The sequence below is a fragment of the Engraulis encrasicolus genome, chromosome 4 (assembly GCF_034702125.1).
Source record: "Engraulis encrasicolus isolate BLACKSEA-1 chromosome 4, IST_EnEncr_1.0, whole genome shotgun sequence".
NCBI lineage: Eukaryota > Metazoa > Chordata > Actinopteri > Clupeiformes > Engraulidae > Engraulis > Engraulis encrasicolus.
Genome location: NC_085860.1, coordinates 8,390,954 through 8,403,771, shown reverse-complemented (window position 1 = coordinate 8,403,771; position 12,818 = coordinate 8,390,954). Strand labels below are relative to the sequence as shown.

The 12,818-nt window shown below is 41.9% G+C and overlaps 1 protein-coding gene across 1 annotated transcript in view; it reads right to left on the bottom strand.

Moving 5' to 3' along the window:
* The window catches only part of LOC134447066 (uncharacterized), a 43,583-nt gene that overhangs the window by 20,380 nt on the left and 10,385 nt on the right, over nucleotides 1-12,818 (bottom strand). The window contains exons 9-12 of the mRNA XM_063196351.1: nucleotides 11,994-12,104; nucleotides 11,768-11,885; nucleotides 11,310-11,558; nucleotides 10,490-11,143 (exon numbers count right to left, since the gene is read on the bottom strand). Coding sequence (XP_063052421.1) covers nucleotides 10,490-11,143; nucleotides 11,310-11,558; nucleotides 11,768-11,885; nucleotides 11,994-12,104 — 1,132 coding nt within the window. The remainder of the gene's footprint in view (nucleotides 1-10,489; nucleotides 11,144-11,309; nucleotides 11,559-11,767; nucleotides 11,886-11,993; nucleotides 12,105-12,818) is intronic.

Genomic DNA, 12,818 nt, shown 5'->3' with positions numbered 1-12,818 from the left:
AAATAGTAATCCAAAGTAATCAGATTACGTTACTCATGTCGATTAATCCAATGGATCATGTTACAAACTACATTTTGAGCCATGTAACCTGTAGGAGAATACATTTTTAAAGTAACCTTTTCAACATTGTTCAAGACAGGTAAAACAGGTATTCAAGATATCCATCCCTGCAGACCTATCTCCAGCTTGGGTGTCTATAAGGGGTTCTTCTTCCCAATCCATACCCGGCACATGCCATTTTTACACATGCTAAAGTGGCAAGATTCCTCATGATAATCCATTACTACCATTTTCTCGAACTTGTCAAAATTCCCTATGGCATAATAAATACCTCAAATTATGCAAAAAGACATTTTCTTGACCTCACTGGGTTGTCTACATTGGATATTTGAGGGAGACACTTTCTTTTCCTTTAAACAACTAAGAGCAAAGCAAGGTCTTCCAAATAAGGATTTTTGGAAATACAGAAAAGAAGCTGTTTTCTGTCACATCTCAAGAAATCACCACTTGCACCAGCTACTGAATTACAAACCAGAGTGGAACAAGAAAATTCTCTCATCAGGCTTTTGCAGTATTTTAAGGAAATCTCAGCCTCCTAGAAAATGCTATGTCATCAGGCTTTCACAGTATTTTAAGGAAATCTCAGCCTCCTTTTTTGGTGGCTTAAAAAGATGATGTGAGACCTGTCACACTGTAAGCACTACGGAAAGGAAAACATAGCAAAACATGACGAGGAATCCACCCACCATTTAAGATGAAATCATGTCCAAGATTTGAATTAACACTTTTTATATAAAACCATCTCTTCAGTTAATGTAATTAACTGTTAAGTGTTGTCCTTTGTTGTGTTTTTAGTCTTCCTCGAAGTTTGCTGCCTTTCATTGTCCCTGTCCCATCGCTTTTGAGACGTGTTGTTTTTTCCATATTTGATAGCCCCTCCAAACAATAATTTTAGTCCGTTTTGATGGCTGATGTGTTTTCTTTGTACCATTCTCCATCTAATGTAAGAATCAGATGTTTAGAAAATTACAGTATTTTGTTCACAATTTACCAAATCTATGGAGTTGGGGTTTGTATGTTATACTCGTGCCTCACAATAGATCCCTTGTGGTCAGAGATAGTGTTTTTTTAATCAACAGCTGCTGGCCACTGCTCTGGTACGCCAACCTTTAGGCCTACTGGGTGTGGTACCACAGGGAAGCAGGTTGGATGGCCACCAATTCTCATGGTGCCAAACAGCTCTGTACTATTACGCCATTGGAAAACACTAGCTAGATCAATGGTGAAATGGTTTAATGAGATGTCCAAGACTGCGTCTTGAGAGCTACAATAGCCACCGCTGTGTGAATGGGTGAATGTGAGGCAATGTAAAGCGCTTTGAGTGCTCGAAGGAGTGGAAAGGCGCTATATAAATGCAGTCCATTTACCATTTACAATAAAAGATAGGCCTAGGCAAGGAGGACATCTGTATGAAAATGGTTTCTTTCATTTTCTCTTTTTGTGTATGAGGGTATTTTAACATTCAGTGGTGCATAAATGTGTATAGTTGCAGTTTTTTTTACTGTACTGTATGACGTGTGTCTATCTTATGAAGAGTGACGAGCTCGAACGCACTCACTTGAAACATTTTTTTTTTTTAAGCAACATGGGAGCAGTGTGCGGACATTCATTTTTATTTCCATCTAGAATTATGCCATGATGACTCATCAATAACAGACTGATGCTGTCACATTTGAAAAGACACAATTGCCGAAAGTGGTTAAAGTGATGGGATAACTCGCAATCGAAAATGGCTGATTAAATGCAATCAGTGCGTAACACACTGAAATCTACACATTTCAGTCACTTTTCTTTTTTTGAATTTATTTATAGGCCTCATCACAATCTTCTAAATAAGTAATCATTTCACCATTAAAGTTGGTTATTTAAAAATATCATACACATACTCATGGAGATTGACCAGTAGGCTAGTACTGATTTATATTTATATACTGATATATATTCTATAATGAAGAACGAATATGAAAATGAAAAAAAAAAATAGTGGAGATACAAGGGTTCTGCTGGACACCGACGATTTGTAGAGTAGAGTAGAGTAGAGAGTAACATTTATTGATCACGAAGGAAATTTAGGTGTCTAGTAGTATACATACAAAAATAAATAAATAGATTATTTCACATTAAACATTCAGATATAAAACAAGTCTCTCATTGCAATAGTTATTACTGATTGTTGAAGGAGGGTGGGAGGGGGATGGAATGGGGGGGGGGGGGGGGGGGGGGGGGGGGGGGCTTTATGCGGTCCAGTCACCAATAACAATCTCTTTCATTGTGTTGTTCTGAGTTGTTGAGTTAAATACAGGGTTTTGATTTTGATATTGATGATAAGCAATGCACCTGCTGCCTGCGAGTGAAGTCCAGTGTGCTGAAAGATTACATGAAATCCGTAGGCCTACATATGTGCAGCGGACCGCGAGCCAAACGATTACCTAATGTCTGCATGACGCGCCTGTTTTGAAATACGGTATAAACGGCAGCGTGACTAGAGTTTGAAAAAGTCATCTGTGGCTTTGTTTTCAAATCGGTCAGATCGTTGTAACACAAAATGAAACTCACCCTAGCATCTCCTTGAGTGGGCGTCAGACTAGAACTATGCCACGAACAGTGCAGTCTCTCTCTCTCTCTTTTTTTTTGCTCCAGCTACGACCACAACAAATGACAACATTATCATTCTTACAGGAGCTTTGGACTGTTGTGCTTAGGCAGGTGTAGTAGGCAGGCCTATGATTTCTTACTTGGGCAGGATGAGCATTTAAGCTTATCCATCTCCATACAAATGTGTCTTCATGATGATTTCACGACCTAATTTGCTATAGGCTGGCCTAGGCCTATTCATTTTCATTTCTGACTGTACATTAGACAAGCGAATTATATAACATTGGTGAATAATAGCAGAATTAATGTAATACAGCATGAAGTATAATGGTTGCTTATAGCTTAAAAGATAACCTATAGTATGAATATGTTTATTGTTTACATATTTGTAATATAGGCTATGTAGTATATAATATAATATGCCATAGTCTATAGTATAAATATATACAGTAAGTACATATTTATAATATAGGCTACGTAATATAGCCTGTAATATAGCCTAATACGCCCCCACCGCCCGCGCGCGATTGGTCATTGGTTTTTCGGTCCTGGAAATTCAGAAAAAGGTTTTGGAAAAGTCATGGAAAAGTCATGGAAAAATGTTGGTGAAAAAGTGTATGAACCCTGTAAATAGCTGGATGGCCCTGGGGACAAAGGACTTACGCAGCCTGTCAGTCTTGCAGGGAATGGCGAGGAATCTGTGGTTGAACAGACTTCGCTGGTTGGCAAAGACTGAGTGCAAGGGGTGATGGTCATTGTCCATTATAGAGTCCAATCTGCCCAATGTCCTCTTTTCAGCTGTGGTACTAAGAGCCAGTGCTTAATTTGTCAAGAGGGAGGTCCTGGAGCGCAGAGGATGGGTGGCTCCCCCCTGAGGGGGATCTGTGATGTATTTCCATGAGGTTCCATCCAAGGTTCCGGAGCTCTCGTCTGAGGTTCCGGAGCTAGCTCCCCCTTGCTCCCCCTCAAATTAAGCACTGCTAAGAGCCTCCAGTTTTGTACCAACAACAGAGCCTGCTTTCCTCACTAGCTTGTCCAGACGTCCAGCATCCCTCCTCCTAATGCTCCCGCCCCAGCATGCCACAGCATAAGAAAGTACACTAGCCATGACAGACTGGTAAAACATCTGGAGGAGTCTGTTGCAGACGTTAAATGATTTTAGCTTCCTCAGAAAGTAAAGCCCGCTCTGTCCTTTCTTGTAGACTGCATGTGAATTAACTGACCAGTCCATTTTACTATCAAGATGTACCCCCAGATATTTGTAGGTGCAGACTATCTCCACTGTCTCCCCCTCAATAGAGACAGGCAAGAGGGGTGGGGTTGTTCGCCGGAAATCAACCACCATTTCCTTTGTTTTGGTGGTGTTCAGCTGCAACTGATTGGTCCTACACCATCTAACAAAGTTCTCTACCAGTCCCCTGTACTCCCCCTCCTGCCCATCTTTATGGTGTGGTGTATAGGGTGAACAAAACCGGGGAGAGCATCGTTCCTAGGGGAGCTCCAGTGCTACTGATCACAGTCTCTGATGTTAAGTTACCCAGTCTGACAAACTGGGGCCTTTCTGTGAGATAGTCAGTAATCCAGGTAACAAGCCCTGTTCCCACTCCCATTTGCAGTAGCTTGTCTCTTAACAGAAGTGGCTGAATAGTGTTAAAGGCACTGGAAAAATCAAAGAACACAATCCTCACCGCACTGCCTCCTTTGTCCAGGTGAGAGTGTACCCTATGTAGAAGATACAAGAGAGCATCCTCTACTCCCACACTGTCCTGAGGCAAACTGGAGGGGATCCATTGCATGGCAGACCTGTGGCTTGAGATGGTTAATCAGCAGCACACGTTCAAAGGTTTTCATGAGATGTGAGGTGAGGGCAACAGGTCTGTAGTCATTTAGTTCTTTTGGGTGTGGCTTTTTGGGTACTGGTATAAGGCATGATGTCTTCCACAGTGACGGGACCTTGCCTAGCTGTAGGCTCTTATTGAATAGGTGTTGAAGAGGCTCAGCTAACTCCACTGCACAGGTCTTCAACAGTCTAGCACAGACGCCATCTGGGCCTGCTGCCTTGGGTTTGAGTCTGCACAGGGCTCCTCTCACCTGATCAGCAGTGAGATGAACCAGTGGATGTTGTTGGTTGGTGGTGGTGCTGGTAGGTTGCTCGATTGATTCCCAAGGTAGGGCAAGACAGGTTGGTGTGGAGTGTAGAGTATGCAGGGTTGGTAGACAGCGGTGGGGACTGGGAAAGTCTGTTGTCCATAGGGCTGGGTGGCGGAATGTTGGGGGTGATGTGAGGAGAGATAGAGGATGGGAGGGTTGAGAGTGAAGGGATGGTAGTCAGAGGTGGGGGCTGGGGATGTGTGTTGTCCATAGGATGGGGCGGATGGAAAGTGGGGCTGGGGAGAGGAGAGATAGGTGGGACATTAGGTAGCTGTGGGGGGTGGGATGATGAGATGGCAGACAGAGAGTAGTCAATGTCAGAGGCAGGTGGGGAAGGTACTTGGGGAGTGACACTTAAACTCTCACTGTCCATGTCACTACTAGAAGTCACCCCAAAGCCAGAGTTATTGTCGAACCTGTTATAAAAACAGTTAAGCTCGTTGGCTCTGGAGGCGTCACCATCCGTCCTTCCTGCTTTCACTCCACACCCAGTCATTTTTCTTATTCCCTGCCATACCTCCTTCATGCTGTTGTTATGCATTTGGTTTTCTACCTTCCTCCCATATGCCTCCTTTGCTGCTTTAAGGCTGTATTTTAGTTGATGTTGTACAGTCCTCAGCTCGGCCAAATTGCCCTCCTGAAAAGCTTTCTTCTTTTCCTTGAGTAGCACCTTGACCTCACTGGTCACCCATGGCTTGTTATTGGGGAAGCAGCGCACTGTTTTTGTGGGTACAGCAATATCAAAACAGAAGTTCAGGTAGTCTGTAATGCATTCGGTTGCCTCCTCCAGGTTATCACTGCTCTGTAAAACTCCCCAATCAGTGCACCCAAAGCAGTCCTTTAATGCCTCCTCTGCTTCCGGGGACCATTGCCTGAAGGTGCATGTAGTGACTGGGAGTCTCTGAACTTTTGTGACACGCAGTTGGCCCCAATATGTCTATATAAAATAAAATATCCTACACCTGAGGATGGATGAGTAGTCATATGTGGGCCTAAACTGGGTGGTGTTTTTTTGTTTGTTTCACCAGCAAAGGGCGACTTTTACTTGCTTCTCCATGTCTGTCTTGTTCTAACACACAACATGTCTGGTATACACACTTAAAGGAGAAGTCCAGTTTTTTGAACATTAAGGCCATTTTCTGAGTGGTCTGCAATGTTTAAGAGTCCCCCTCACCGTTTATTTCATGTTTGCTGCAGTCTCTGTTATTTGGCTGATTTGGATTTGATCTCAAGATCTCTTTAGAATGGCCGTCTATGAGCACCTGCAACTCTGTTCTTAAAATCACCTTAAACATTTGTTTTCGAAAGTCTACAGCTCACAAAGTGGTTAGGGGTGTTCACTAGCAGTCCCTAACAAGTTTCAAGGCGAAATATGGCTGCTGTCATTTTTTATTTGCCATTTTGTGAAAGAAAGTGAAAGTGAAACTTAATTTACAAATTGCTACATAAAACACACATAAAACACGACAGATGCCATATTTCGCTACAAAAATTCCTAAGGAACACCAGTGAATACTGCTGAACACTTGCTGAGTTGCATATTCTTCAAAACAAATGTTAAAGGTGATTTTAAGAACAGAGTTGCAGGTGCCCATAGACGGCCATTCTAAAGCTGGTTGAGATCAAATCCAAATCAGCCAAATAACAGAGATTGCAGCAATCATGAAATAAACGGTGAGGGGGGCTCTAAAACATTGCAGACCACTCAGAAAATGGCCTTAATGTTCAAAAAACTGGACTTCTCCTTTAAGATCAGGGTTGGGCAATTATTTTCGACCAACGACCACATTGGGTGAAGAATACTGTTTGAAGAGCCAGGTGTCACTGGCAATTTGTCTTGTGTCAATAATTAGAAATGGTGTAAAGTGACATAACTCAGCTTTGCCATTCCATATTTTATAAGCAGGAAGATCCCATTGAGGTATGAAACCTCTTCTTCCAGGGAGTTCTGGCCAAGACAGCATTAAGACAAACAAAGGGGGCACATGCATATATGACTTAAAGACAAACAAAAAAAGCACATGTAAGGATATGCATAGGCATATTTTTGGACGGGGTGGGGGGTGTGGGGTCCTCCCCCAAGAAAATGTGTGTTTCTTAGAAGCAATTTCATGCATTTTAATCAATTAAGCGTCCGGCTTAATGCTGTGCCTCAAGATTAGTGTTGGAACTCTGATGATGAAAATTAAGAGGTGAAGAACTGATTTCCCCTGAGTTCCCCCCCACTTGAAGCACTGGACACGTTAATCAAGTACTAGATTTCAAATGTCAGGCTAAATATGATTCAAGTAGATAAAATATTTTAAAGTCATTCACAATAGTTAGGAAGTGCATTTCAACTCTTGTCCTTGTATATATTGTGTCGATGGAAATTTCATTCTCAAGCCTTTTTTTTTTTTTTAAACAGAGGTGAGCCCCTGCTCCATTCATTTACATTGCCAACTCCATAATGTTCTACTGCTATGGCTAAACAGTACCTAAAAAGTCTACCCCTGTTCAAATGCCAGGTTTTTGTGATAAAAAATAGAGAACAGAGAAATGAACAGAAAGACATAATTTTCACACATATAAGCTATACCCTATTAGCCTGGTCCTGACCATCCCATAATACTACCATTAAGGAGTATCCGCTCTCTCTGGTAGTGCGGAGCCAAGTCTCTTGGCGGAGGTACGTAGTATGGTGTGTGAGGCATAGCCTATACAATTCAATTGAAAAATGAACTCAAAGCTTTAAAGGGAAAACGGAGGAAATGAAACACTTAAATGAACATGGTGGCATAAATGCACACCCTTAAGCTAATATTGTTGCAGCACCTTTGGCTTTAATTACAACACAGTCCTCCTCAGATCACCCAACACATGTTCGATGGTATACAGGTCTTAACTCCATTCCAATTCCAAGACCTTAATCTTTCAGTCTGAAGGTTTTGTGCCAACACTGTCTTATGAACTGCTCCAAATTCCAAAGGCCCCAGTTCCAGCTGGAAAACAGCACAAAAATTTGACCCAGCGACCACCATACTTCACTGTTATTTAGGTGATGGTTTGCGCCAAACATACCTTTTCCATCAACACATACACATGTACATAGAAATTCCTAGAAGGAAATGTTTTATTTTCCTGATGAGTAGTGAAATGGTGCATATAAATTTGCCTGCCTCATTCTTACAGTACTGTGACAAATGACTGACTGACTGACAAATTACAAAAGAACACCAGTGGAGATACCATGAGCAAGGTGCAGTCAAAGATTCTTTAATTCTAACCTTTAGATCATCTCTGGTACAGGCACCATGCACTCCCCTCCAGTACTTAGGTCATTGCACTGGCTACCAGTGAGATTTAGAATTGAGTTTAAACCTCTTCTGATAGTTTACACGTCACTAAATATGCTTGAGCAATATCATCCTAAATAATTGATGTCTTAGGTCTTCAGAATATCCTCTACTGGTTGTGCCTAGGATCAAGTCAAGACAGGGTGAAATGGCATTTAGTCATTATGCTGCAATACATGCTGGAACCAACTTCCTGTTCATATTAGAACTGCCCCAACAATATTTTGTTTTAAAAATAAATTAAAAACAGCTTTATTCTCATCTACCTTTGAGTTTTTCCCCTTTTTATACTCTTTAGCACATTGAATGACATTTATGTATGATAATGAGCTATATAAGTAATTTTGATTGATTGATTGATTGATTGATTGCCCTCCTGGGGCATCGAATGGGGTTCCCCCTGTAGTGGTTTTAGCTGACATCCAATGTTATGTTCCCTGCCTGTCGCAATGTGCTTTGAAATCACAATGAAAATGGGGATTTCACTGCAGTCTCATGGCCAGTAGGAATAAGCTGTCCTTGAAATTGGATTTCCATCTGTGACTGCTGTAAAATCCTTTCCCACTCAAGTTACGCTAACTTCAAACTTTCTATGGAGGCAATAAGTGTTGTTGGAAATGTGCGTTGCGGTGAGGTGTTCAAACACAGCACTGATCAGTCTGAAATACATTTAACGTTCATTTATTGAGACATTGGGGTGTTCATGGATGTGCTCACAAAAAAACTTTCCATTATCCCATTGATGCCTAACACCTGCAAAACGCAGGTTAAATGCCTAAGACATTTTTTTGGGAAAGGTATGCTTAGCCTATAAAAGTTCATAAAGGCATCAAATTGATTTTATTGATCAAATTGATTTTATTTAAAAGCATTGGCACATGTTAATTCAGCTCTAATTTCAAAAAGTCAAACAATGTACCTCCCACTGTTGGGTTTCCACAGAACTTGTGAAAGCCATGAAAAGCCCACATATTAGTATTATGGAAACAATTTTAAGCAGCCTTTCAATTTGAATCAGACAGTGATTGACTTGATAGGCCTATGATAAAATGGATAAGGAAACCATGTTAAGCTTCTTCAGTAGTGGTAAAAATGTGCTTTTTACTTTTTAAACTTACTCACACTGCTATATTATTTCGATGACTCACTGAACGGCAAACATCTTTTACAATAAATTACACTTGGCTGACTCTCATCCAATGCAACTTAGTTAATTTAAGTACAGGGTATTGGTTACAGACTTGGAGCAGTGTGGGGTTAGGTGCCTAGCTCAAGGGCACCTAAGCCACGGAGTGAGAAAGGCAGGGGACGGTTGGTATTTGAACCTGTAACCTTCTGATCTACAGTCCTTCGCAGACGTTTTGTCGCCTATTCATGTTTTTGGAACAACAGCTTACAACCTGACGCTCAATCAATTGGCATCAGAAGTCACTCATATGAAAGCTACAACCCACCTATACCCAGTGTTTATCAACACGATGTTATGAAGTGGGGCAAGACACTGGCAGCCAACCACGTGAGCTAATTTTTGGACCGACAGTGGTTTCCAACAATCAGAGGTTGAGTAACGATTGTGCACAGCTAGGTTCGCGCTGTCAGGTTATAATCAAAATGTAGAACCCATGCATATGGCGCGCGCTTGCACATATCCCACCTATCCAGCAACCAGAGCTGATTGCTTGCTGAGCTGCGCTGTCATTTATCTAATCATCTCGCCGTCTCGATGCGAAACATTTTACGACGGCTCAAACCCAATCGGTATTCTCTCGGAATCTGCTGGTCGGTTGCAGATGACATGTGCGACTCACATCGGGTAGGCCTAGCTACTTGCATGGGGTGCTACAGTGTCCGCGCCCACTTGATCCCACAGACACTGTATGGTGTTGGAGATGAAGAATACTAAGAAAAATACATGGTGCCTAAAATAAAACATGGTATAGATACAGCTCTAACTTAGGCTGCACGAGTGCTGATGTTGTTTGAGAGCTGTTGACATTGATCAAATCATGAATAGCCTATATAGATGTATTGCTCTCTACGAATAGAGGATATAATGAAGGTCAAGGATAGTCCTTGACCTTCATTGTTTTTCATTGTGTTGTTTTCCAACATTACAATGACCCTAAACATACACCTATGGCCATTGCTGATTTTCTTAAGAGGCGAGAGTGATTAAGTAGGATACCTGGGGCCTCATGTAGGCTACAAAGAACTGCGTGGATTTCCTACCAAGAAAGTGCGAGCGCGAAAATCTTGAAAGTTACTTACGGACAAAAAAATCCGGATGTGACAGACTCAACTCAACCACCTTCAGAAATACCCATAAGCTCAAACATGTCAGAATTTCCTTTTGACATTTACGTGCACACGCTGATGGACTTTCAAAGTCGCTCGGGCTGCAAATCTCTTTCCACACAAAATACATTCATATGGTTTCTCCCCTGTATGTATCCGCATGTGTCTTGTCAGCGCGCTCCCAGTTGCAAATCGCTTCTCACAAACAGTACAGGAGTATGGTCTTTCCTTATTGTGTCCTCTGCTATGGACAACTAAAGTACTACTTAGTATAAAAGTCTTCCCACAGATTTCACATTTGTAAGGGCGTTCTCCGGTGTGATTGCGTGTATGGATCCTCAAATGTCCTGCTGTAATAAAGCCTTTGCCACAGAAAGAACACAGGTGAGTTCTTTCACCTGTGTGCAATCTCTTGTGTGTCAGTAGAGTAGATGGCTGGCGGAATCTTTTCCCACATATTGTACAGCCAAAGGGTAGCTCCCCTGTATGTATAAGGATGTGGTATTTCAATGCATGCTTGCTTTTTAACACCATACCACAGTGCGAGCACAGATAAGGCTTCTGCTTTCTGCTCTTCTCAGCAGGGAATGCCTCTAAGGTGCTGCCAGTAACCTGGCTCCCAGGTTCAGACTTGCTACTGGAGGTAGGTTCCTCACTCCTGGCCTCAGACCTGGTATTGCATGTGGCATCCCCATGGCTGGTACAACCTGCACATGTGGAAGAACGAGTTCAAACAATATGGCAATATGGTGTCTTAAATCATCAGGCATCCCATAGTGTACGTATTTTACAAAAAGTAAATATCACTATACTGCAGTTGCTCATATCACTACAGTTCCTCAAGGGTTCATTTATATGCATGGCTTCCAGTACCTCCATCTGTTTGTTCGTCTCCAGCTTCTCCATTTGCACCACTGTCCTCAGCCTCTGTTGTGCAATCCATTGCCACGCCCACCACATTTCCATGGGAGGTACCACCGCTCAGTGAGTCTTGGTGTTGATGGGATGTAGATATTTGTAGAATATTTTCAGCGTCTGCTTCTTCGCAGGTGTTATTGAATTGAGTGCTGGTTGCATATAATGTAGCGAGAATGCTATTCTGTGTGATGGGCAAAGTACTTCCTGGAACAAAGGGAATGGGTCATGACTAAATCACTGATGATCAACATGAAAAAAGTCTCGAGTCTACCAGACACAATCAGACACGCCAGCAGGTCCAACAGATTAACATTCTGAGTCTATTGAAATTTCCTATTCAGATTAGTAAATACACTCTGTGTATAGGTTTTGCCATCCTAAATAATTCTATGATTTGTATTTAATATGCAAACCTGCCGAATCCAGCAGTCCAGCATTTTTGGCATGACGAAGAAAAGTCTGCAAAAGTTCTGGTTGGATGTCTAAGGAGTTGTCCCACTGGGAAGGGTTTTCATCAAACCAAGACGCTGCCTGTAATGATAAATTAAGTTGAGGGCATCCTCAATACAATTGGGCCAATAGTAAAAAAACAACAACAAAAACAAAATGTTATAATATGACATTGAGTTATGGACATACTTGATGAAAGCTCGGCACTGGTATGAGTTTTTCCAGTCTACAAAGGAACTCCCACACCGACGACTGCAACATCAAGTCATATTTGGGGCCATACTGCACTGGGAAAACGTCCTATGAAGGGGGAATGGGAAATAATGAAATCGATTCTGATTAACAGTATCTGTATGAATGACAAACATTACTTCTTGACATTTCAAGTACATCCACAAGCCCTCTCAATAGTTATAGTGAGCTACCTCGTACTGTATAGGCACTTGAATAGTTCTGTGCACCACAATGCGTTCAGCATGAAAATGACATTATCTTTTTAAGCCTAGTGTTTCAGCTGAGGCTTCCAGGAGAGCAAGCAAGTCTTTTAGTGGTACACATCATCATCATCATCATCATCATCTCCTGTCCTTTCCTCTGGTGTGAGAATCCAGCTAGGAGCTTTCAACACTTTGGGTGCACAGCACATACTGACCCAAAAGATAGAGAACACCAGGGGTATTTCTCAAAGGGAAGGATCCTGGCCTTTACTAGGACAAGTAACGCCCATTTTCACATCATTGCGACTGGCAAAGTGCTGTTCCAAAGTGAAGCATGCTTCAAAATCACGTTCAGCCTTTTGTTATGTGAAGCCATATTGAACAGTGTCAAAAACATAGGAAATACGAATACGCATGTTTCATTTAAAAACATTTCCTGTTTTTGACGCCGTTAGCAAAGATTATGTTTTACTACCACCTACAAGATAATTTGCATACCGCACATGATCATTCAAACTGCATTATCTTCTCTGAGCAAAGATAAAGTGATCATAGTCAACCCATAGCAGTAGAAAGA